Raw genomic sequence first — 25,000 nt, forward strand, 5'->3', positions numbered from 1 at the left:
GGCTTAAAAAAACTTTGAAGACCCCTGGGCTAAAGGAAGTACAATTTTGAGCCGCTTGTACTTGAGTATGTTCATTTTTTTGCTACGTTTTACTTCTACTTTACTACATGTCAGAGGAGAATATTGTAGGCCTACTTGTTATTACACTCCATTTATTGACAGTTGAAAGATTTTACTTTAAACTAAATGCACTTATAGAAATATTAAGATTAAACCAGGGGTTTCCAACAGTTTTGGCTCATGGCCTCTTACAAAAAAGCAGTTGTGTCTTGTTGTGATATTGATAGAAGTTGTTAGAAAACTTTCATTATTTCATTATTATTATATAATTATCAGTATTTCACAAAGATTACAGAAAACTCCAACAAATGTCTGCAGCAGAACTTTGTTTTTCCTTCTCCACCCTCCCATTAATAATCCCACAACCCCTCAGGTTAATAATTATAATAATAGCCTAATCTTTGTTTATCTGGTGACCCTCTGGAGGGGCCGACCCCCTAGGTTGGGAACCCCTGGACTAGCTAAGTGTATATATGTAGTTACATGTTGCTCCACCTCGAACAGCTACGACACTAACATGATACTTACACATTAATGCACCAATGTTAACAATCTAATGTTGTCGTAGGGAGCAGTTTTCTGCAGAGTGAGTACTTTGATACTTAAAGTGCTGATAATATTTCTGTACTAAAGGAGGATTTTGAATGCATAACCTTTGGTTGTAATTGAGTACTTTTGTCTTTTTGTATTGGTACTTTTAAATAAGTAAAGGATCTACTTCTTCCACCACTGGCTTTGAGACTGTGACTGCTGTTGATTTGTAAAAATGTATTTGAACGGTAGGTTTCACAGCCTGCAGGTACAGAGGAGTGAAGTGTGTCACTTCCAGCTGTCCTTTGAAGCTCGCAGCGCTGCAGTAAATGTAAATGGTAAAAAAATGTAAATGTAATAATGGGCTTACACAATAAGAAGAAGGCCGTACAGGTAGGACTCAGAGAAGTCAGGAGGATAGATGAGCTTCAGAGGCAGCTCTGTGAGGAGGCAGAAACATGAGCAGAAGCAGACGACAGATGCAAACACACTCATATCATTCTTTCATTAGTGCAGATCATTTGTACCAAAGTTGTCGTTCGTGATCATCCGGATTTCAGTCTGAATCATCTTTTTAGTCTCCAGCGCTGACCGCAGAGGAAGGTTGTTCTCTAAGATGAAATATGCTGTGAAATATAAAAATCTGAGTCAAATTATTAGAGTTATTTATCTGCTGAAATAAATTAAACACATTTAAGAATTCTAAAAGTTAAAAGTTAAAAATCTGTTCTCACTTTAAAACCATTAATCCACATAGTAGGCAGGCTTTCTATACCGTACATGTACCACGAAGAAATAACATACTTTTCAATACCTGAGGCTCTTGCTGCATCAACTTGTGGCGGAGTATTATTTGGATATGATTCAGCACTTTTTCTCCCTGACTTGTCTTTTATAAGCGTGCATATGAGTACTTACAGCTATTTTGCGTAAACAATTGCGGAGATAAACTGTGATGAATATTTAAAGAGTGATACGAAACACATCTTATAAAAGGACAAATTGCCAGTGCAGTTTGGCACAGTGTCAAATCCAACAGCTGCTGATGTTTTCATACAAATGGAGATGAATATGCTTAATTGCTGCAAACTAGTTTCCATTTCAGGGAAAAAGGCACACCTGCCTGCCCACACAAACATCTCATAAACACAGAGCGCTTTCATATTAGGGAGAATAAAATGACTTACAGTCCACATCATCAAAACTGAGAAGCAGCACAGCTGGAACTCCAGGACCTGCAAAGGGAGAGAAAGAAATATTTTGTTTTCAACTCAATTTTATTTATAATATCAATTCATAACAAAAGTTATCTCCGGACATGTTACGCGTAACTGTAATATCAGAAGTGAGGGGGACAGATTGTTCAAGACGATGATTTTTATTGATTGATCCTCTCCAATTTGTCTCTCCAAATCTCGGATTTCAAGCAGCCTACATTTCATTTATGATTGATGGAAACAGACATTTCCATAAACCGTTCCATACTGTTTTACTGCCTGCATCTCGCCCAATGCCTCCAAACCTGTGGCCTCTGGCACATTCTAATGCCACTATTCCATCACATACACTGATCTTAATTATTGCATATTTTAATGAGTTTTCCTCCCTATTTTTTTGTATTTATTTCTATTATATAGAAAGTTTATCAGTTAACTGAGTCTATCAATTAACTGAGTATATCAATTAACTGACTGAGTCTATCAATTAACTGACAGAACTTGAGCAACGTGCACACTTGCCTACTTATGGTGCGTTCAAATCAACTTGGACGTGTTGTAAGAGCACACACACACACACACACACACACACACACACACACACAACGCAGATGACTTAAGACAACACACATTTGGTGCAACAGTTTTGTAACACAAGATGCTGATATACTATGTACATCCTGTGTTGACACATTCTATATTTGAAGCTGCATTTCTGACTTATTTGGACGGTTAAGAGGCATTATTCTAAAATTTCAGACCCATCATTATACCATTTAGGAAGTTTATTGGAGCTATCTAGTATAATTTCGGGAGCAGGGCCCGGGTGCTACTGCAGATTCCCTACTCAAAGCTTCCCCCCTGACGCAGTCAACGCCAAGTCAACTGATGACTACAAGCGACTTCACGCCTCGCATAGCAACCATCTTTCATCTTTAAACTGTTCACGTGTATCTGGTTGATGGTGGGGTCCCTGCTATTGAATGATACTATATGTAATTCTTTGACTCTGTCTCTGACCTTTACAGTGCAGGATGGCGTGCTGTGCCTCGGGGCTGACGTCAGCGTCAAAGAACGAACACCCTTCCTTCAGTCCACAGGTGAGACATCGCCGTGGAAACAGGCCGAGGGTGGACACACTGTCGGGGGCCAGAGACAACAATGTGCATCACACACACTAGAGGGAAATGTCGGAGAAAGAATGAACCAAAAGCTTCAAAAAATACAACATAAGTCAAAGATTGAGTGTATTTTACCTGTATAAATGTCTTTGTTGTGCAGAGTCCTCTGTGCTCAGAAAGTATCTGTATGGAGGAAAGCAGAGCAGCTAAAGTAGGACAAGGTCAGAGAGCCATTATACATGTGAACTTCACTAGGCACGTCACTGTTGCGGCTGACCAACCAGAAACAGAGATTTATACAATGATGAACCCTGCAGCTCACATGGCATGTTAGACAATAGATGTTTTCAAACCATTTCTACAGAATACAGCTGAATGTGTATTAGTGGTAGTTATTTTACTGGGGGAACAGACAGATATGGATGCGGCACAAATAACCCACTTGGCTAATCACAAGCTAAACATTGTTTCTTGGAAAATTGGAAAATTGCTTTTATCAGGATAAAAATCAGGCGTCTCGCAAAAGTGTTTTCTTTCTTTCATCAGTTAAACATTTTAATTACACATTGGCAACAACAAGACACAATATATACTGAATAATACGTGTTTTTCAGCTACAAGTCTACAGATCACCAATCGGTTTATTTGGGCAGCCAAACAAAAGCAAATAATTGCTGTAACTGCAGATTGTTAAGGGGACCTGGACTAATGTACCAATATTTGGACTGCTGGACAATAAGAGGACACTAGTTTGGAGAGATTTTGGGAGTAAATCAAACTGAAACTTTTTTTTTTTTTCAAGTTTAGTATCGGCAGAGAAAGTCATAAAGGTTTTCTTTGTATTAAATGTGAGAAGCAAAACTTACATGATCTGGTTGTTTTCATCGTAAGCAAAAATTTTTGTCACCTCCCAGTCTCCTGACGTTAAATGTCGAACTTCGTCGTGGTCACTTCGTAACTGAAACCAGAATCAGGTCAAAGGATTGGAAACACCAAAAAGTACACCACCCGAACTTTGGTAGATACATAGGACTTATAGTGGGTTATTAGATGGACATTTTCTGCACAGGGAAAATAACAAAGAGAGTCCTTTTGGAGTCACCTTTTTGGAGAACATTGTGATGTGGTGGAAATCTCCGTGACCTCCTTGTTTCACGGGCAGAGTGAGGAAAAACCTGCTCCTGTCCTGGGAGAACAGCGGCTCCTGTCCCTGCACAGAGAGACAGAGGTGACACACTTTATGCATGAATAGCTCCTGCTGTACTCTTCCCTTAATAATGGACCGTATATTGCTGCGAGGATAACACAGTAGGTATATACAGTCAGGACCTCATTGTTGTTAAATACTGTTATGAGGAATGTCTGTGTTGAGGTTTACCTGCATGGAGAGCCACGTCTCTGAAGAGTCCTCATGTCTCTGAATTAAAAAGAAGAAAATGAAATGAAAACATGACAATATGACGTATAGACATGGCCTCAAGTAGTGCAGTATATTACACCGGAATCGTGTATGTTATATGGAGATTCAGTTTGTCTTGTTTTCCAAAGAGTTTCTGATCAAGCAGAAGTTATTTGCATTTAACTGATAATTAATCTGATTTATTTAGACAACTGTAACCAATGTTTGGGGAAAAATTGACCATTCAACTATTGACTATTTATTTCTAAAAAAAAATGTTACAAGCAAAAGCCCTGCATTCAAAACTCTAATTAAGTGAAAGTACAAAAGTATTATCAGCTAAATTTAGTTAAAGTATAAAAGTTAAAGTACCCATTCTGCAGGCTAAATTTCTCTGCCAGGGTTATATTGTTATAAATTATTATTCCATTGGATAATCATTACTGATGCATTGATATTTATACAGCATTTTAGTGTTGAAGAGCTGATTTTATGTTCTACTGGTAGGTTTCATTACCTGAACAACATCATATTTTAAATGCTCAATATAGGTTTTTTAAAATCTGATCAGTAAAGTAATAACTATAACTGTTCAATATTTACCTCTGAAATGTAGAGAAGTAGAAGTAGAAAGTATCTAAATGCTCAAGTAAACTACACGTACGTCAGAATTACACTCTATTAAAGGTACTTTTCAGTGGGTGTGTAATATCTCCTAACACCATATTTGACCCCATCACCCAATCAGCAACACCCACCTGAAGACAGACTCCTATGGTGGCTTCACACACCGTCAGCACTGATGCATTCTGGGGCCGGTTGACCCACCGCACTGCCAGGTGAGTATTACCGAGCCACTTCACCATGGTGATGTAGAAATCGCTGCAGAGGAGACGCAGAGGAGACGCAGAGGAGAGTCAGACGTTGTGCCTTTGTGTGTACCACTGTGTGTGTGTGTGTGTGTGTGTGTGTGTGTGTGTGTGTGTGTGTGTGTGTGTGTGTGTGTCACCTGAGCCTGAGCTGATCTGGAGGCTGCAGTTCTTGAGTGTGTGTCGCTCCGAACAGGTTGACCACCGACAACTTGACGGCAGGGTTTCTCTGACCAGCCTGAAGGTGTCCGACAGAGATGGGAAAGTTATTATTACATATTATGTGGAGATCAATACATCTCTCTACAATGTCTGTGAGTGTGCTGGGAGAATATTTGTCCACTGGCTGTGGATGTCTTTTAAATGACATCTCAAATGTGCACAGTTAAAAGCTTTTGCAAAGAAAACATCCCAAAAAGAAATTGAATTGTTTTTTTGTATTTCTTTTTAACTTCACACATGATGTAATGACTTTATTTCCATCAATCCAGCTGCAGCAGACGTACCATAGGATACGGGTACTGTAGTCCTTTGGGATAGGTGTTGCCGGTGAACTGGGGCAGAACCATTTTGGGTACCAGGGTGTCGTTGATGGTGAGGAAAGCCAGTCGCTCTCCGTCAGGCGACCACCAGTGAGCCAAGTGTGAATGCAGAATCTCCTCTGATTAATAAGAAAAAGACACAAATAATCCACATTTGTTCACAGGTGCTAATGACAAATGAGGATTTTTTCTTTCTCTCTTTTACATTGCAGATGCGCTGGCTTTCTGCACCTGTAGTTCTGTTTTATAGTATTTGTATTTGTAAGCTGTTTAGACATGGGCTTCTGTAGTCAAAGGCTTCTTTGTACGATGCTACAAGTTAGGTTAAATCCTATTAAAACTGGTTAAAAACACCTTAAAAAACATAATTTGAAGGGGAAACGACTGGTTGCTAATTTTATTGGTAAAATAGTACACCACACTTATTTTGCTCTTTCCGTCACATCAGCCAAATGGTTACAGTCTAAAGTAAATGCACTCAAAAACACACACAGCTCACCGTAAATCTACAAACAGAAAATCCCATCTGCCCACGTCTGTTTGTGCAAAGACCATCACCACGTTGCGGAATTTGTTTGCACAGCGACTTAATGGATTCTAGAGGCTTGTTGTTGATTTTGCATTGCCATTCTGATTTTTGATATTTGTCTAATCTGCTCTGCTCAATTCTTTGAAAGTGAAAGACAAATCTGAACTGTGGACCCACAGTGTACACTCAAAACTACATCCCCAACCACCCAACCTTTTGAGACAGATGGCCGCCCACTAAGAGCCAGGGTCTGGCCGAGGTTTCTTTTTTTTTTTATTATATTTTTTCTTTTATTTTACATAAACAGTGTAAAGATATTTCAAACATACATCTCATTATTCATATTCCAAATCCTTCACACTAGGACACAGACAAAAAATTCCATAATCATAAACCAACAAATTAAACTAAAACAAACTAAATAACACAAAACTACAAAACACACGAATCAAACAACATAATAAATGCACTCAGATAACACTTTTATCGTAATCCCTAACATTAATGTAAAAAAGTATGAAATCAAAATCTCTATGAGACTGCCATATCTTCAAAAAGTCTGAAATTCTGTCTTTACTATTATAATAAATTCTGTCCAAAACAAAGTAGCTTGAGAGTTCATTCCACCAGTGGACTATTGCTGGGGGTTTGGACGCCTTCCATTTTAAAGCTATACGTTTCCTAGCTGCCATCAAAGCAAGATCTATGTACATACTTTCATATATATTCCACTTGTCAGACATATTGGTTCCCAAAAGACATAAACGAGGTGAAAGGGGAACAGATACATTTAAACACTGAGATATCAACTTCGTAACAAATTTCCAAAATAACAAAAGTTGTTCACATGACCAAAGCATATGAAAAAAAAAGTACCTTTGTATTTCTTACAACGCCAACAAAGGAATGATATGTTTCACTCCTCATTTTATTTAATTTCTCTGGGGTATAATAGACTCTGTGCATTAGACCCTGGCCGAGGTTTCTGCCCGTTGCTGCCGTCGCACCAAATGCTTGCTCCTGGGGGGAATTGTTGGGTCTCTGTAAATTAGAGTGTGGTCTAGACCTACTCTATCTGTAAAGTGTCCTGAGATAACTTCTGTTGTGATTTGACGATATAAATAAAATGTTACTGAAAATCAAATTGAATTAAGTCACACAAACGCTTCCAAAACTGGAGCTTGAAGCATTCCACCAGAAGTTATTATCATCAAGAGATTCATCAAAAAACGTATTGACATGAGTATTACAACTACCAGTGGTGGAAGAAGTAGCCTACTCGATTCCTTCACTAAAATCAGTCAGATTTTCAGTCTTAAAAAACACCAAATCTCATTTGTGAAACACCCAAAAAAGCGAACGCAGCCACACACACCTTCATACAACCAGTCGGCCAGTCCGTTGAAGATGACTCCCATCCCAGAGGAGGTGATTCTCAGAGAGTTGCTCTTCACATCGGACTGGTAGTAGATGTTATTCTCAAAGATGTAGATCTGAAGAGAACGAGGAGATAATGAAGGTACTGATTTTACCCTCACACACATGCATGATCCCATTTCTAACTTTTATTTTATCAGTTGTGTTCCTTGCTGCTGTTTTTCTCCTAGATTTTTACTTTGTTGAGTTCTGCTTTCGATGTGTTTTTCTGATTTCCCCTCTGATGAGATTTTTTTTTTTTAATATTAAAGCTCCTGGTTTTATCTCACCACGGTGCAGAACGTCTGTGTTTGTTCTTTCTCTTCCATCAGTGTTTTAATATTTGCATTTGCAAATACAAACAGGATCAGCCCGACACATCCTGCAGGTTCACCAATATCCCGAGTCCTCCTCATCTCTCATAAAGTTATTTATTTTCACCAGCTCTGTTCTGAATATCATCTAGACACACAGCAGCCATTTTGAGTTGGGAAACTTTCCCTGGATCAACTAAGCTCTGCCATACTACTGCTGCTGTAGACCTGAAGACACATCGTACAAATGCTGGTGGCATCAAATAAAACATTCATCATGAAGGCATCCTGTATCAGAATGAACAGCACTGGCCTACAGGAAGAGTCTGAATGTCTGAATCTCACTATAAAAGGTCAACCTCTAATAGATGCTGCAACCCAAACATAGAAATATTAGGACAAAAAGAGCACAACAACATGTTAAATAAACAACTAAAGCTACCACACAAAAGTAAAGAAAGTCTTAAAGATGTAATAACTGCTAATGAAGCACAAAATCTGACGCTGAAACAACTATAAATGCACAAATTCCCAGTATTGGCGGATTAGAAGTATTGCCAATAGACTACAAATCAAAGAATATTATTAAAAATAATTAGCAGTGTTTTATTGGACTTGGTCTTCCAAGTGAGCCTTTCTAGGAAATTATTATAAAAAGGACTATGTCACCTATTGGCTCAATAGAAAAGTCCTCACTCATGAGTATAAGAGGCATGCTGAGGATAATGTAATGTAGAAAGTCTCACAGCTGGAATTAGGTACGAGGCAGAGCACACTGAAAAACAGACAAACACAGCACAGCGAGGATGTAAACAGAGCCTATACTGTAAAAACTGAAAGAAGAAGAAATACCTCCGGGGAGACGAGGCGGGATGAATTTATAGAAAGACAGCGAGGAGAGAAAAAGGGGGAGAAGCAAAAGAAAGAATCACATAAACAAACAGCCTTACCAGCTGTTGTCCTTGTCTTCCCCAAGCTGCGTGTTGGAGCACCGCGTTGTGAACCTCCGGAGGGTTCAGCTCCCATACCTCCCTGACACACACACACACACACACACACACACACACACACACACACACAGAGACACAACATTAACAACCACCATCTGTTTCTGAATGCCACTGTGTGCGTGCATCAGGTAAAGCGAAGAGCATGCTCACCTGGTGTAGATGTTGTAAACGATGTAAGACGCCGTGTATGAATATCTGTACATCTGCAACGACAGTTCAACTCATCACGTAATGCAAACAAAGATGTCAGTCATATCTTAAGTCAAGAAATCAACAAGAAATATGAAACTCAAGACATCCACATGAGGAAACGTCGTCACTAGAGCAGCTCATAACTAACAAAAGCAGGGAAATAACAAGACAACTACAACGGAAACTCATTTCTCTTTGCATCATTTATCAAAAAACAACATTTTTTTTAACTTCACAGTTATACATTTACAAATATTTTGATTTAAAAAAAGTAAAATATATACTAGGTCTAATTGCTGTTTGTGTCTGCAGCGTCACGTAAAGTCTCAAGCTTCTCAAGTAAAGTCATGTCTGCAGATTTTAAGTGACTTATTACAACACATTTGTATTAAACTTCCATAAAGTCTGGGTACTTGCAAGAGACAGATTAGATTAAATTAGTGCAGGAGAAGTCGAGATACCCTGACCTTTAGTTCCAAGGCATGACCCGAACTCCAAAAAGACTGCATCCTTCCCATAATACCACTTGATAAGTCTTGTCTTTTCCTGCCACGTACTTGCAAATGATGCCTTCTTCTTTCCCCCAGTTTGTAACGCATGATTTCTATGATACATTTTTGTCATAGTACTTCAATGTTTCTTTTTGGATACATTTGATGTATTATTGTTTCCTTCTCTTTAGGAGTAGTTTTATTGTATACCTCTTGAATCGTTAATTGATTTGAGGCGTTTCTCCTGCTGGGTAAATGGATGCTTAACTATCAGTCTAACGCTATACAGAGCTACTGCACATGAGTGTTTTTAGACATTAAGACCAGATGGAGATCTGACTGGTTCGGAGTGTGCTGTCCATTCAGATGTGTGAAAGAAGGTTTATTTCTCAAAAGGATAAAGACTCTAAACCCCTTAACATCCAGCATTCCTTTCTTTCCCCCAAAAGAAGCTTTGAGATTGAAGAGAATCCTCTTATTCCACTTTGTCAGACGGTATCATATAAATTCTGTATCAGCTTGCTCCAGCTCTGCATGAAAGCTACATGATGTTTACACTGAATAAATATTAAGACTCCATTACATCAAATGGAAAGATGTGTCATGTATCATTTATACACATTTTTCCAAATAATTCAGACATAATTCTCCCATAATGGTGCATTAAATGAAACAAATTCAATCTAGAGCAACTAAAAATCTCAGTAAATTGTATTACTTGTACCTCAAGGGGATTTCACGTTGCCCTGGCAACAAATAAAACTGGAGTGCAATCAGTTAAGCATTAATATGCAGAAGAGGAGTGAAGTGTGCAGAAAATAATGCAGAAGAAATCAATGTTTCTATTTAGGTGCACACTTGAATCTTTTTTTTTTTAAATATCAAAAACGCATTAATCTCATTAAGTGACCATGATACCAATTTCATATTCCAGAATATACTGCAGGACACTCAGACGTCCTCGTCTGGTCTCTGAACCGGAGTCTAGATGCATCTGTTTGCAAACAAATCTAAAAAATCAATTCTAGAGTCTTGACTGGAGAGAAGAAAAGGCACACCGAGGATGACGTTAACACACAGAAAAACACACTAAATACCCAGAAACATAAAGTGAAAATGCACAAACCCACACACACACACACACACACACACACACACAAACACAAAGGCTAACAAAACAGAAACACAAATAAATCCACACCTGTTTGGTACAGGTGGTGCAATTTGGTTTGTGCGTGTGAAGAATTCATGCTTCCCCAACTGTTGATGTGTGCTCGGTCCAGCCTCGGACTCTGAATTATCCGAATCATGCAAAGGCGTAAAGCTAGTCTTTTCAATTCTAGTCAATTCCAATTTTAAGAAACAGAGAGCACCAAAGTGCTCTTCAGAGAACAAAGGAGCATACATATGAATAAAATCAATCAAATGTGAAGATACACAGACAGCGTTTGTGTGTGAGCATGCAAGTAAGTGAGTGACAGCTCCCTTGGGTATTGCACAGCAGTATGATGCAAATAACAAGCTGCCGGGAAATAAACAAAAAGCAAAAAAAAACTCAAATTGTGTGGTCACAAATTAAAAAAAAAAACACCAACGCTGCTGCGATCTTTAATATTAAAATGTTCCAGTGATTTTTGATTTTAGGGATAAATTTAAATTTCAAACTCACCTGTTTGACATCGTACGCGAAGAGTGCGTACTTCAGATCTGCAGAGAGCGAGTACTTTACCACCTTGAAGGCCACCTGACAACAAAGAAAATAATGAGCAGAAGCTCAAGTTTAGGTTTGATTTGCATTAATTGTACTGCCCCTTTTTAGCTTTTTGTGAGTTGTCTTTGCTTATTTGTAACTAACTGGGTTACTGTTTAGTTTTTCTTTCAGAGCAGCGTGCCATCTTGTTTGGAGGCCAGGCCTTCACTGTTTTGCATGTGAGTAACTGCACGGGGACACAGTATAGACGGCAGAGGTGATAGCGGTGGCACACCTGAACACTCCTCGGTGTAGTCTGCCTCTCTACAAGTGGCCTCTGCTTGGTTGGTTTATAGGTTATTTTGGGCTTGATTCTTATATTAAACATGTTTTAACATTTCTATCAAGGCTGTTTCAACATTAATTGTAATAAGAATAATTGTATCCACACCTCCATTTAAGGAAGTTTGTTTATTAACTTTGTTTTTGTTCAGCAGTTAAAGCCCCTGCCTGGTATTAGAAATAAAAACATTTAATATAGTATTTGAAATGTGCCTCTGCCTCCTCAGTAACGAATCTGTGCCTTTCTCTCCAGTTTCTCGCATTAATCAATGTTCACAGTATTTCATAGGGTGCGATTCCCTAGGTGGCGTTGGTTCTTTCATTCAAATTTCCCCCTCATTGGTGACCCTTGCCACATATACAAGAACAGAATGGTAACTATTCATAAGCTATGCAAACATAACCGTACATTAAAACATTTGCAAGATTAGTTGGCAGGAGATTGATGTTTTCAGCATGCTAACATGCTCAGAGTGACCATGCTGACATTGATTGCAGGTATGTTTACCATGTTCGACATCTTAGTTTAAGCGTTAGCATGCTAACATTTGTACTGCACACAAAGTGCAGCGGAGGCTGAGTTTTTGCAGGTATTTGGTCAAATTTATTTTTTCACCGAATTTCATCGCAATCCATCCAATAGTTGACAAAACCATTCTCTAAAAAACTGTTAATCTGGCGCCAGAGGAAAAGTCAACATGACGTTGAAGACCCAAAACCTATAGAAACTTTTGCTAATTGCATAAAAGTAAACTGATAAAAGAAAACATGAGAAAACGAGTGATTCTCAACGTGAACTGATTGATACTTGACAGGTTATGATTGCTCTTTTGTGTCTGCTTACATTGTTCATATTTTCAGCTTTCATCACCATGACAATGACAAAACACACAAGGCAAAAACTAATCTTGCAACTAAAGGCCATAAAACCACGAGGGAGCCACAGCAGCTTTTGACATTTCTGGGAGAGGATGAGGTGGACTGTGTTTTTATGGACGACATTTGAGAAATGTTTTGCAGTGAGACAACTATTACTCAGACCAAAAACCATGCCTCATTAAAAAAATATGTTTAAGTCATACAGTATAAGATTCTTTTGATGGTTTTTGTACAACACAGTCATTAATTTAGCTATTTTCTGGTTGTGGATTTCACTCCTGAAAGCGATGCAGTCAGTTTGCAAATAAATGACTTCCTAACTATGGCTACCTCTGCTTTTTAATTGTGTTTGCATAGTTTGACAAGCTTACCACAGGACCAAAATCCTCATCAAATCCCCTTATGCAACCAAAACAATTCTACAAAAGGAACAGAGCCCAAACACTGTTTATCAAACAATATGATTTACAGAGAAGGTGAGAGAACAAAAGGTTTATGATTTTTACAGTATGAGTGTTATGTAATAGCAGGATTATAATGATGCAATTGGCAAACGTTTGCATTTGGCCATCTTCAAATAAATATTCCTGGTTGGATTACAGCAAAATAATAAAGCATTCAAAGGATAATCCAATTACATACTGACATATTGGTTCACAACAAGGTGATCTAAACGTAGATATGACCATTTGACTGACTAGTCAGTGATTTTGAGTGCACAAGTAGCTAAACACTAATCCTGAATCATATTTGAAAGCGAATAGCTGTCTTCCTGTTGACGGTGTTGAGCTGAGCAGATTTAGGGACCTTAAAGCCCGAGCTCTTGGTACATTCCTCTCAGCAGGATATTATTATATTGTGAGTCTGCAGGAAAGTGATGTTTCTCTGACATGTTTCCTGCAGCCTCTGGGGATCCAGTCACACCGGACAGACTAGAAGATCTTTTTTTTTTTCTTTTTAAAGAATGTTGAGGCCAGCAGCAATGTTAGGAGGCCTAGTCCCTTATGCATAGAACATGTCTTTTCTATGAAGCCACTCATAAAAACAATGCAGGATAGAAAATGTATTTTGGGCTCGGTTTTCCTTAAAAGCGTTGAATGTGTTTTTACAGTAATCAGAACTTTATTTTCATTTTGTAACTACAAAATCCTAGGAATCAGTTGGGTACATACGGGGCTTGTGGTAGGTTTTAGTAAATATTTTACTTATTTATATCATGTGTTTTATGTTATGTGTTATAGTGGATGTTCAAGCCTGTGTGCATTCTATTTCACGCCTGATTGCAAGACAAACATGTTAATGCGTCAGCTAAAACTGATACAAAATTGCTTACATTACAGTAACTGCTATGCCACAAAAAATTCTATAGTAGTAAATTAAATAAAAAATAAAAAATGTATTTAAAAATTGGGGTAAAAAACGTACAAAGGTGCTGTTGGTCAGAATGACTTCTGTCTCGTTGGAGGCGAAGTTGAACTTGATGACATGACCATCGCGGTTCCTGTACACCACCTCTGAATCTGAGAGAGCAAACACAGAAACACAAGCAGCAGCTCAGAACAACCCAACTGACCTGTCAAATATAAAAGCAAAGGTCAACTTATTGTATGTGTAAATAAAGAGTTCTGTACCAGAATAAGAGGCAGTGAGATTTCTGTAGAGCTGCAGAGAGCTGAGCTGGAACAGGTGGATCTAATTCAGCTCGTTAAGACTTGAGCTCGTTAGAGTCGCTTATGGTTGACTTTTTAAGTTTGAAACCCTTTTTAAGTAACGTACATAGAAAGGAAAACAACTGAGGTTATAATGTTGAATATTATTTTCCTCACATGTAAAAAAATTCTAAATGAACGGTTCCCACGTAAAGTTGTGTTCATGTATCCTGACAAGCCAGACCCACATCCAGATGTTGGGTCTGGGAACTCACCATTGGCAGGGCTCAATCCGAGGGGCGGGATAAACGGTTGTCTTTCAAATTTCCTCTGCACTCATAGCCAACCAGAGCAACGCTAGCTGATAGATTAAACTTTTGCCATATCCGGTAGGCAAAACTCTGAACACATCTTGCTTTTTTAAGAATGACTTTAGTGCTTAACTACAAGTCTTCCAGAGTCGAGGCTAAAGCCGTTGCAACTCTGCCATCCTTATGTTAAGCCCGCCCACCGACTCTATACACAATGTGATTGGCCTGACCAGAATTCGGTTTTTCCAGCTCGCAAGCCAACGGAGAGTTGCTAGACTGACCCTGGCTGCAAATTACATTTGCTGCCGCTAGGGTGGTCTAGATTTCTAGGCTAGTGTTCATGTCATTTGGAAGGGAAATTGCAAATACCAGTTTCTGAGTGTAAAAACTTTCCTTTTTTATAAAAAGGAGACAAAAAGCCCAGATAGATCCATGACTTGGAGCTGAAAAATACCAAACTTGAACTTCATAAAGTAGCTTCCAAGGTGAGGAGCTGAACTCCTGGGACCCTAAAATACTAAAATAAAATCATGGATAATACATAAACGTTTACGTTTTTCTTTTAATTGATGGAGGATTTTCACGCAGGTGTTTTCACTTTTTCTGGCTGATTAGACTTCAGCTCTGGTTGAAGTTGATTGGAGTTTTTTGGGGAATTATACGTTAGGATCTGGTCAGAGCATGTATATGACCTCAAAATGTCGAAGGAATTGGATTCTTTTGCAGAGATGAAGTAGCCTATATTTGCTGGGGCTTTCATGTTGAGTTAATTTTTTGAACTTTGACACTTAAACTTGTGTCTCCTGACTCTCCTCTTGGCAGTGCTGAAGGAAGAGAACAATGTACATATAATATATAAAAAATAAAAAAGTAATGTGGCGTTAGATCCTGGTTTCCACATTATCTCCCAGTGGCCTCTAAGGACTTGATTGCCTCAGTGTGTAAATTGAAAAGGACATCAATCAGCAGGATGGGTCAGACATATGATTATAATGTTATTCCTGTGGGGAATTACCCACTATTCTATTCTATTCTATTCTAAACAAGAAGCAGCTGCAGCCTGGACTAAAGGAGAAAAAGACTCTCCCCCCCACCCCCCTCTCTGATTTCTGTTACACTGGGGATTCTGCCATCTCATTAGCCATCGCTCTGAACTCGGCCGCCTGTCCACTGGGAACATTTGTATTTCACAGCCACGCACACATAGCTATGCTATCGTTCGGTTACAAGGTAACAGTGGTTTTCTGAGTGAACACACAGAATCTCTCCACAGTGTTACATATTCCAAATGTACAGGGGATTGACCCACCGGGGCAGTTGACGTGGATATCACTTTTAAGACACGCCACTGCGTGGCCCGTGCCAGGGCAGAAAAGGCCCCGGTATGCATGGGTTTACTGATTAACATTGATGGAGTGGCCTTGCCCTGGAGAGATAGTCTTTTCACCAAGGTTAACTTGTAACCGAAAGCTCTCCTATCTCTCCACAGAGTTACATTTCCCATATGTACGGGGGACACTGTCAGACAGCCCTGCAAGGAGACAAAGGACACACACACACATGCCTGGATTTGTCTTATAGCATGTAGCTCATAGCTACATCATCAAGGCCAAATGTCACATTAATTCACCTCCTACACAAAGACAAGGACAAACGCACGCGCACACAAAAATATTATTGTGCATCTCCTTTACTTCCAAGCTTGTTCTAGAAGTATGTAATGTTTGACTTTAAATTCTGAACTAGAAGCAGCTGTGCCTCCTCTCTCACGAACTCCTGAAACTCATTTGGAGTGAATTTGTGGCTGATTACAGGGGAGGAAACCACTCACTGCTGCATGAGAACAGGCAGCTTTTCAGGCTGAATGTGCATTGATAAGAAAGTGTTACTAAAAGTAAATATGAAAAAAAAATGATGGTGAGGTTCATGTGAAGGATGCCAGTTTAGAGGATTTCTTCTTTAAAAAAAGTCAAAACCTTTTGTCTTAAACCTCATTTTTTTCTTTTAAACATCCAGTGGCATCACTCCCAACACTGGAATGAGTTGTTGCTTGTAATGTCTGGTTGTCCACATGCTTTTGGCCACGCCGTGTCTTTCTGGAATCCCCTGTGTATCTGTAATAGAGTTATGGGATTGTAGAAAGGACTCTGCCCTTGCTGTTTTGCTTCTTATTTTATTTTACATAACATCATCATACAGAATGCATTATTCATGTTTTACTCATATGGGTCACTGCTAAATATGTAGCCTATTGCTTGTGCAAACCTCATTAGCAATCATATATGACAAGCCAAGCAGCGATAAGCACTCAACCAACCTCTGATTGGACACACACACACACACACACACACACACACACACACACACACACACACACACACACACACACACACACACATACACATACACGCACACACACTCTCGCTTTCTCTCTTGTGTAAGTACCTGGTTGATATCTTCATCCACGGCTTAATCTGATACAAACAAGCTCTGCTTAACATTAGGAATACACATGAATAATTCACTACAACATATAGGAATGTCAAAATAGATATAAGCAATGAAACCATCTCTACTGAGAGATGATTATATGGTTCAAAAGTCATCTTTTTGTGTGCACGTGCGTTTGTCCTTGTCTATAAAGATAATCCTTAATACGCACAGAGAGCAGCATCAAATACTGACAATGTTTCTGCACTGCACAAAGGCCTGCAGTGTCTCCACAGTGAGACATATTGTTCTGTTTTGTTGATTTCTGTCTTCATAGTAGACAAATAAAAGTTTGTAGTCAAGCATAATGTATATTTTCCATCACTTTTAATTTGATAAATTCAACAACATAATCATGCTAAGTTTCCCTTTCGGCTCTCGGTGCGTTAGTGAAGCTTTTTACCTTTGGACCTTTGTTGCCCCCTGTTTCTAGTCTTTGTGCTAAGCTAAGCTAAGTGGCTACTGGATGTAGCTTCATATTTACCAAATACACATCTTGTACAACTCTTGGCAGGAAAGTGAATCAACTGTCAAACTAAAAACAAAACCAGGTGTTCAAACATACGTCCTACATGCAGGAAACAATGAACATACTTTATAATAACATACTTTATACGACCAATTCCCCCGGATCTGATCAATCTTATTTATTTGCATTCATCATCTGTGCTGAATTTCACTCTGGAGGAACGTGCTGTGAGCAGTCAGTAAAAAGATTTGAGCGCTGATGTTTGATTGTTTTGCTCTGGTTTCCTGACGGGTTTTGGGAATATGATCCTCATGATATTCAGCCCTTGTTTAAACTCAAGGAGCTACAATCTCATGTCATAATTTTGTCTCATATTATTTTGTCTTTTTGAAGTGTTCTGAGGTTACCTGACTCTCTTCTCTAAGTGTCTCTTGTGCTATTAAATTAGGGGTGAGCAGCTATTGACGCCGGACTCGGATGTTAGAGGAGAGAAGAGGAAATGAGTTGCAGGTTGTCAAGAAAGCAATTTCCATTACAGACATGTTTGAATTACACCCGCAACACCTTCAGGAGGCCCAGCACAGTAAATTCATCCCAGACATGCTCGTCTACTCGGGCTCTCGGCTCTCATCACACCAGCTCTACATTAGATTTACACCACACAACATGTCAGCCGGTAATTTCCCAACTTCATCATCAGTCTCAATAAAACAGCTAATAATGGGACAGCTGACCCTGTTGGGTTGAAAAACCCATTATTGTGGTACAAAACAAGTCACTTCTCACTCTCAGAGGTGATGTAATACAGACCTCAGCTAACAGCTACCGAACAATAAACAGTCAATCCATCACATAACTAATGATTGAACTTCTGTCCAAAAACCTGATTTGCACACTAACAATATATTAAGTAAAGGATTTTTAGACGAACATTTCTTTGCTTGATCGATACCACTCTCATGTCTGTTCATTAAATATGAAGCCAGGCGCTCTTTAGCTGCTAAATTCTCTGCTATGTCCGTCTGGTGTTTGGTGCTGAGCAGGTCGTGGACAGGGACGTTTTAGCGCTTTTCTTTGTTGAAAATAGCTGCCCGCTGTGGACCGAAAATTAGAGCTGCAAAGATTGATCAAGTAATGGATTAGTTGTGAATTGAAAAAAGTAAAATGTCTCTGAAATGTAGATATTTTGTAGTTCCTTCATCTCCTCTGTGACAGTACACGGAATATATTTAAGTTGTGAACAAAACAAGACATTTGAGGACGTCATTTTTCACCATTTTCTGACATTTTATAGACCAAACAACTATTGATTAATCAAGAAAATAATCGGCAGATTAATCAACTATGAAAGTAATCGTTAGATGCAGCCCTGCCAAAAATTAAGCTATGAGAGCAGTGTACCAAAACAGTGATCTTAAAGATGCTAATAAAGATCCTTAAAACTGTGGGAAACTACAGAATCTGATGATAACCTGTGATCGGAAATCCCTTTGAAGTTCAAATGTATGTCCCTGCCTTTAGGGAGTAAAATAATGTCCTCACTAGCACATTTATGTGTGTGTGTGTGTGTGTGTGTGTGTGTGTGTGTGTGTGTGTGTGTGTGTGTGTGTGATAGAGGCCGTCCCAACAGAAGCCCATAATGAGTAGCCACAGGCCACAGGACTAGTCATTATTATTATCTCCCTGTGGAAGCGCAGGACACAGCAGGCGGTGGATCTCTGTTCCCTATCCAGAGCAGGAAAGCCATCTTTCAGTGTTCCCCTCCACCTCTGTCCTTCTGTCAGTCCCTGCAAGTCTCCAGAAAGGTGTTGTGGATATATTTAGTCATCCACTTCCCTGAATTTACCATTAAAACTGTAATTGTGCTGTCATGTCAACAAACCATCTTTCTGTTCAGCTCCTTCAGCTATATAGCCGCTATTTTTTTTCTCTTTCTTCCTTAAGCTATTTTTATTCTTCTCCCAGCTCGAATACAAACACAATCTGTCACGCTGTCAAGATGCCAGTTAAACAAGACACACATTTGAGATTCTCCACATTTGGACTTAAATAGGGAAACGTGGAAGAATGATGCTCTCTGCACGGTGACACGATAAAGCCCTCAGTCACAGATCAAGGCCTGTGCTGTAACACCTCCATCTTATGTAACACGTGAAGAAAATGTAATGAGGAGGTGTTGGCGATGTGGCCTGGAGGAAGATTGGGGAGGAGAAAGGTCAGTGAACTCAAGTGGAAGCAACATTTCTCCTGCTGTGAGGAAAAAAAGGATTGGAGAGCTGTGAATTTACTGCTACTGTTAACATTAGATTACATCTATTTGACGCCTTTGTTTAACATGCAGACAATCCTCCGAACCATACGATGATATAGGTCATTTATTCCTCCCCTCTAATACAACCCACAGATGCGTTTCATAAATTAGTGCCCCTAGCAGTGGCAGGAAATACAACCTAAAGGAGCGGTTTCCATCCTCACATCTAAACCAGAGAATGAGAAACTACTTAGTTAAGTTAAGAAAAAGATTGTGGTTTGGATTCAAATCATCTTTCATTACATTTTCCAAATTCCGGCTATGCATATGACAGACAGAACGTGACATTGTTCCGTTTGTTCTGTAACGTTAAAAAGAACTCCCTGTAAACTTTTATTTTCAAACGGGACGCTAACCCCGGTCTCCTGGGGGAAAGTCCTGTGTTTGTTTGACCCATCCTCCACCCCAACCAATTTGATGCTCTGCTTAGCTCCAGTAGTAATCACAGGAGGCCACTACAGGGAGCCGCCACTATAAACGGTAATATGAGTCGCTGAACAAACGACTTATGGGAGTGTTTTCCGGGGGAGGAGAGTCTCAGAAAATCTTAAAGCAGCCATATTATGCTCATTTTCAGGTTCATAATTGTATTTTAAGGTTGTACCAGAATAGGTTTACATGGTTTAATTTTCAAAAAACACCATATTTTTGTTGTACTGCAGTGCTCTCTCTCACTGCTGCAGATCCTCTTTTCAGCTGGTCTCTGTTTTAGCTACAGAGTGAGACCTCTTTTCTTCTTCTTCTTCTGTACTATCTTTGATTGCACTTGCACATGCTCAGTAGCTCAGATGTAGATCATGTCAGCTAGCTAGCTCCATAGACAGTAAAAGAAAGGCTGTTTCTACAACTTCGGTCAGTTACAAGGCAGGATTAGCTGGGAGACTTCTAAATGAGGGCGCACATGGAAGTAGTTCTTTTGTAGATTATGGTGAATTTGTGTGTGTTGTAGCAGTGCTTTGCTATTGAGAACGAGGTAACATGCTAGCGTTAGCATGCTAACGCTATGCTAAGGGAAACCCAAGCAGAATTAAGATATTTCCAAAACAAATTTGCTGTTGCTAATTAGTTGTGTATATTTATAATTTCTAGGAGACATGGTTGCTTAACTTAAATTCATATACTTAGCAAGCTTGGTTTTCCAGCCGCTCTACTATGAAACGTCCCATGGCATGAAAATTTGAGACTTTATGAGGTTTTCTAACATTAATATGAGTTCCCCCAGCCTGCCTATGGTCCCCCAGTGGCTAGAGATGGTGATAGGTGTAAACCGAGCCCTGGGTATCCTGCTCTGCCTTTGAGAAAATTAAAGGTCAGATGGGCCGATCTGGAATCTTCCCTTTATGACGTCATAAGGGGAAAGGTTACCTCCCCTTTCTCTGCTTTGCCCACCCAGAGAATTTGGCCCACCCATGAGAGAGAGACATCATGGTTTTCAAATGAGCAAAGTGGCAGTTGGTCTATATAAAAGAGACTTCAGATACAGTATTAGGGGACCACTAAGGTCTATATAAGAGACTTCAGATACAGTATTAGGGGACCACTAAGGTCTATATAAAAGAGACTTCAGATACAGTATTAGGGGACCACTAAGGTCTATATAAGAGACTTCAGATACAGTATTAGGGGACCACTAAGGTCTATATAAAAGAGACTTCAGATACAGTATTAGGGGACCACTAAGGTCTATATAAGAGACTTCAGATACAGTATTAGGGGACCACTAAGGTCTATATAAAAGAGACTTCAGATACAGTATTAGGGGACCACTAAGGTCTATATAAAAGAGACTTCAGATACAGTATTAGAGGACCACTAAGGTCTATATAAAAGCATCCAAAGAGCACCATGTCATGGGACCTTTAAGGAAGTACAGATACAAGATGGTGTTTAGTAGTATAGTAAGTAAATACAAATGCTTATTAAATACCAAAATATGTTTCCAAAAGGACTATTATTGCAAAGGTACAAAGAAATATGGACATCTTCGGGGAGGGAAGTTTGCAGGATCACAAACGAGAAAAGGGATGCAGTTTATGGTGCATTAACTCCAGGTGCAGGTACAATACTACACAGGGTTATCTCAGTTCTGCTATTGTAATGCAGTAGTCTAACTCCTCTGGCTTCCAGTGAAATGTACGGCTGATTAAAAGATTTTATTGAGTACTTTTTATGCATGCTGTGCATTTGTATCTGCAGGAGCTGAACTGACTCAGGAATAATTTACCAGAAAAAAATCTGATTACCCAGCTCATTCTCATTCAACTTTTAATATTCTAATGGCTGGGATTTAATATTTCATTTAATCTAATTAAGGACTAAATGTAGACTGGGTAAACCCAGCCCGATCTGCCAGCGATTTGATTTCGTCCTGCAGCTCAGGCTGGAAACCTGTACATTTATCTGTCCTGCTTCCGTTACAATTTTGCAGGGACCAATCACAAACTGGCTTATCCACCTTGCGCGCTATTGGCGGGTTTATCATGATGACGATAGAGAAGTGACCAAACAGCTTTTTGTTTACATTCAACATGACGGCCACCGAAGCGCAGCAACCCGTTGATGCCGCTGTCGCTGCTACGTCACCCAGATCGTTGGTCTGATTGGTTGAAGGACTATCCAATTGCGTACAGAGTCATTTGAAGGTTAGAGATGCGGGCTTGTGACCAGGAGGTCGTCGGTTCAATCCCCAGACCGACAGGATAAAAAATCTGGCTGGGGAAAGTGAAAGAGCAGTGCTTGTCCCTCCCTAATCACCACCACTAAGGTGCCCTTGAGCAAGGCCCTTAACCTCCAACCGCTCCAGTGGAGCTGCTCAGTGGCCAGCAGATCAGACTGTGGTAGTACCGGGCAGCTTCCAGGTATGAATGTGTGTAACTGTGTGAATGTGATCAGGGCGTTCCTGCAAAAGAGAGGCTTAAATAAAGGTTAAAAAAAAAATTTTAAACGCCTCTTGTGCAGTAGAAAATACAGAGCCGACTCCCCAGACTAATGTTCAATCTTGAGCTTGGTCTGGTGATAGCCAGACTAGACTAAATATGTATGTAGCACTGATGCAATACATATAGAACCACTGCACACTGTTACTAATAAGCACTGTATTAGTATTATTATAATTATGTGTTATAATTCTTGCTTGAATATGGTTTATCACAGGGTGGGAGGATGTTTAACCCTGAGTCACTGCAGGCTGTTGTTCTATTGATTCAACATGACACTGTGAGGCCATCTGTGTTTGAATATGCAAGTCAGCAGGAGTTTATGTGTTTACGCACTGTGTGCATGTGAAGTGATGAATAACAGAGAGATGTTTAAGAAATAGGGGTCGTGTTCACTTTATTCTCATTTACAGTTCAGTTTTAATCTTAATTATTTGCATTTTTAGTTTTTATTACATTTAATGTATTATTTGATGTAATTTAATTTTTAAGTTTAAGTGAGGAAATTAATTTGCGGAACATGAGAAAGCAGGTTTTATTACCTTGTGTATGAGATTATCAGGAATCTTTCGACGTTGCAGCATTACCAGCTCCTTTTGTAGAAGCTGATCTTTGGGAATAAATGGTTGTAATATACATGGAGTTAATAATGCCCGCGTGTAGTGAAACCTCAGGTGGAGAGATTCTCATATTTTATTAATGCACTTCCCACAGTGCTCTGAACTTTTTACCCAAAGAACTTGTTTTTCCTCCCCTGGTAGGAACATCATTTCTACCTGGGGTTTGATGAATTTTTATTAAACTCATACGTGCAGTGCCGTCTAGCACTAAAAGGATGGAAACACTTTAAAATTATCTTTATAGTTAGAGGGAAACAATTAACCTAAACTGATTCCAATACAACATTTAGATGACATTCTTTGAATTGTTTTTTCAATAAAGTCTGGAGCAGCAGGTCTCATTAAGAAATGAGTGTAAAGAACCCTACTGATTTCAAACCAGATGTCCAACCTGAAACCGTTCCATCCGATCTGAACACCTGACAAAAGAGCACATATTTTTTTAGAAGATAAAAATACCAAACCATGTGATGTCACCACAGATGTCACCCCCGTACTTCCTTCTCAAAGTCACACTGTTTTGTTCTCCTCTGTTCCATCACTGTTCTCTCCTCACCTCCAGATTCTCCTCCTGAGCTACGTGACCTCCATGTCTCTCCCCCCTCCTTTCTTTGCTATTGTCGTCACTCTCCAAGTTTGCTTACAGCTGAATGCAAAATGTTCACAGCCGTTTTCTGGAGAATACTGTTCAAATGGATTCTGGGAAGTGTAGTAAATCCAGGGTGCCTTAATCTAAATTCCATAAAAGCTTTAAGCAGAGTCCCCATATATTGTATTATTGTTTTCAGGAGAGGTTGGGCTACTTAAAAGTGCTATCAGTTTGCATGTGAGTTGCACTATATGTAGCTTGTATGATTTTGTCACTCTTAATGTTTTTTTGTTATCTTTGCAGTAGTCTATTTCGATGGAGGTTCGGCCAGATGTCCCTCATTTCGGCCTGATGTTCATCACCTTCCTCTTTCTTTGTGTTGGCATTTTAAACTCCAGCTGATTTAAGAGAATTATGGTTAACTGCTCCTCACTATCTGTCCAATCTGAGTTTTCCGTTGCACGACTAAAACTACTTTTGAACGTACACATGTTCCACCAAAACAAGTTCCTTCCCGAGGCTATTTTGCAGAGGCGCCGTTTCCTCTGCAGCGCTGTGGAGGAAGGTCTGGCAATGTCAGCGATGTGAGACAAAGGAACCCAAAAGCACAACTCATTGGGCAAAAAGAAGCAAATGTCTTTTACTTGAAGCAAAAATTCAGGCAGGCTGAAGTACTAAAAGGTTAAGGCTGAGGCGAAGTCTGAAAAGCATTAACAGGGTCAAAAACTCGGTGCGGATCAACTAACAAGACGCTGGAAAGCTATCTTTGCAGTACTCACCACTGAGCCACGTGGCCTCTGGGTCATGGACGCTGAACTCTGGTTTGTACAGATCGGCCACAGTTAGCCTGGTCTTGCTGTTGCCGGGGAGCTCCGCTGGGAGGAAACACAGCCAAATCCAGTCTATTCTTACAGCTTTATCACCAAATAACAAACTGAAGAGTGGATAGCAGTAAATTAGCATACGCCCAACATACCAGGCGTGAGGACGACCACAGACATGGTGATGAGTGAGCAGACCGCC

The 25,000-nt window shown here is 39.6% G+C and overlaps 1 protein-coding gene across 3 annotated transcripts in view; it reads right to left on the reverse strand.

Moving 5' to 3' along the window:
- Positions 1 to 25,000, reverse strand: part of LOC116044624 (inactive dipeptidyl peptidase 10-like) — a 57,729-nt gene that overhangs the window by 10,465 nt on the left and 22,264 nt on the right. For all 3 annotated transcript variants that reach the window (XM_031291967.2, XM_035998652.1, XM_031291968.2), the window contains exons 2-19: positions 24,954 to 25,000; positions 24,757 to 24,852; positions 14,028 to 14,122; positions 11,361 to 11,435; positions 9,159 to 9,211; positions 8,949 to 9,030; positions 7,644 to 7,761; positions 5,704 to 5,858; positions 5,338 to 5,435; positions 5,087 to 5,210; positions 4,308 to 4,346; positions 4,032 to 4,139; positions 3,796 to 3,887; positions 3,065 to 3,112; positions 2,829 to 2,947; positions 1,779 to 1,826; positions 1,119 to 1,217; positions 962 to 1,031 (exon numbers count right to left, since the gene is read on the reverse strand). The exon at positions 24,954 to 25,000 is cut by the window's right edge and continues 68 nt beyond it. In XM_031291967.2, coding sequence (XP_031147827.1) covers positions 962 to 1,031; positions 1,119 to 1,217; positions 1,779 to 1,826; positions 2,829 to 2,947; positions 3,065 to 3,112; positions 3,796 to 3,887; positions 4,032 to 4,139; positions 4,308 to 4,346; positions 5,087 to 5,210; positions 5,338 to 5,435; positions 5,704 to 5,858; positions 7,644 to 7,761; positions 8,949 to 9,030; positions 9,159 to 9,211; positions 11,361 to 11,435; positions 14,028 to 14,122; positions 24,757 to 24,852; positions 24,954 to 25,000 — 1,566 coding nt within the window. The remainder of the gene's footprint in view (positions 1 to 961; positions 1,032 to 1,118; positions 1,218 to 1,778; positions 1,827 to 2,828; positions 2,948 to 3,064; positions 3,113 to 3,795; positions 3,888 to 4,031; positions 4,140 to 4,307; positions 4,347 to 5,086; positions 5,211 to 5,337; positions 5,436 to 5,703; positions 5,859 to 7,643; positions 7,762 to 8,948; positions 9,031 to 9,158; positions 9,212 to 11,360; positions 11,436 to 14,027; positions 14,123 to 24,756; positions 24,853 to 24,953) is intronic.

The sequence above is a fragment of the Sander lucioperca genome, chromosome 24 (genome assembly GCF_008315115.2).
Source record: "Sander lucioperca isolate FBNREF2018 chromosome 24, SLUC_FBN_1.2, whole genome shotgun sequence".
Lineage (NCBI taxonomy): Eukaryota > Metazoa > Chordata > Actinopteri > Perciformes > Percidae > Sander > Sander lucioperca.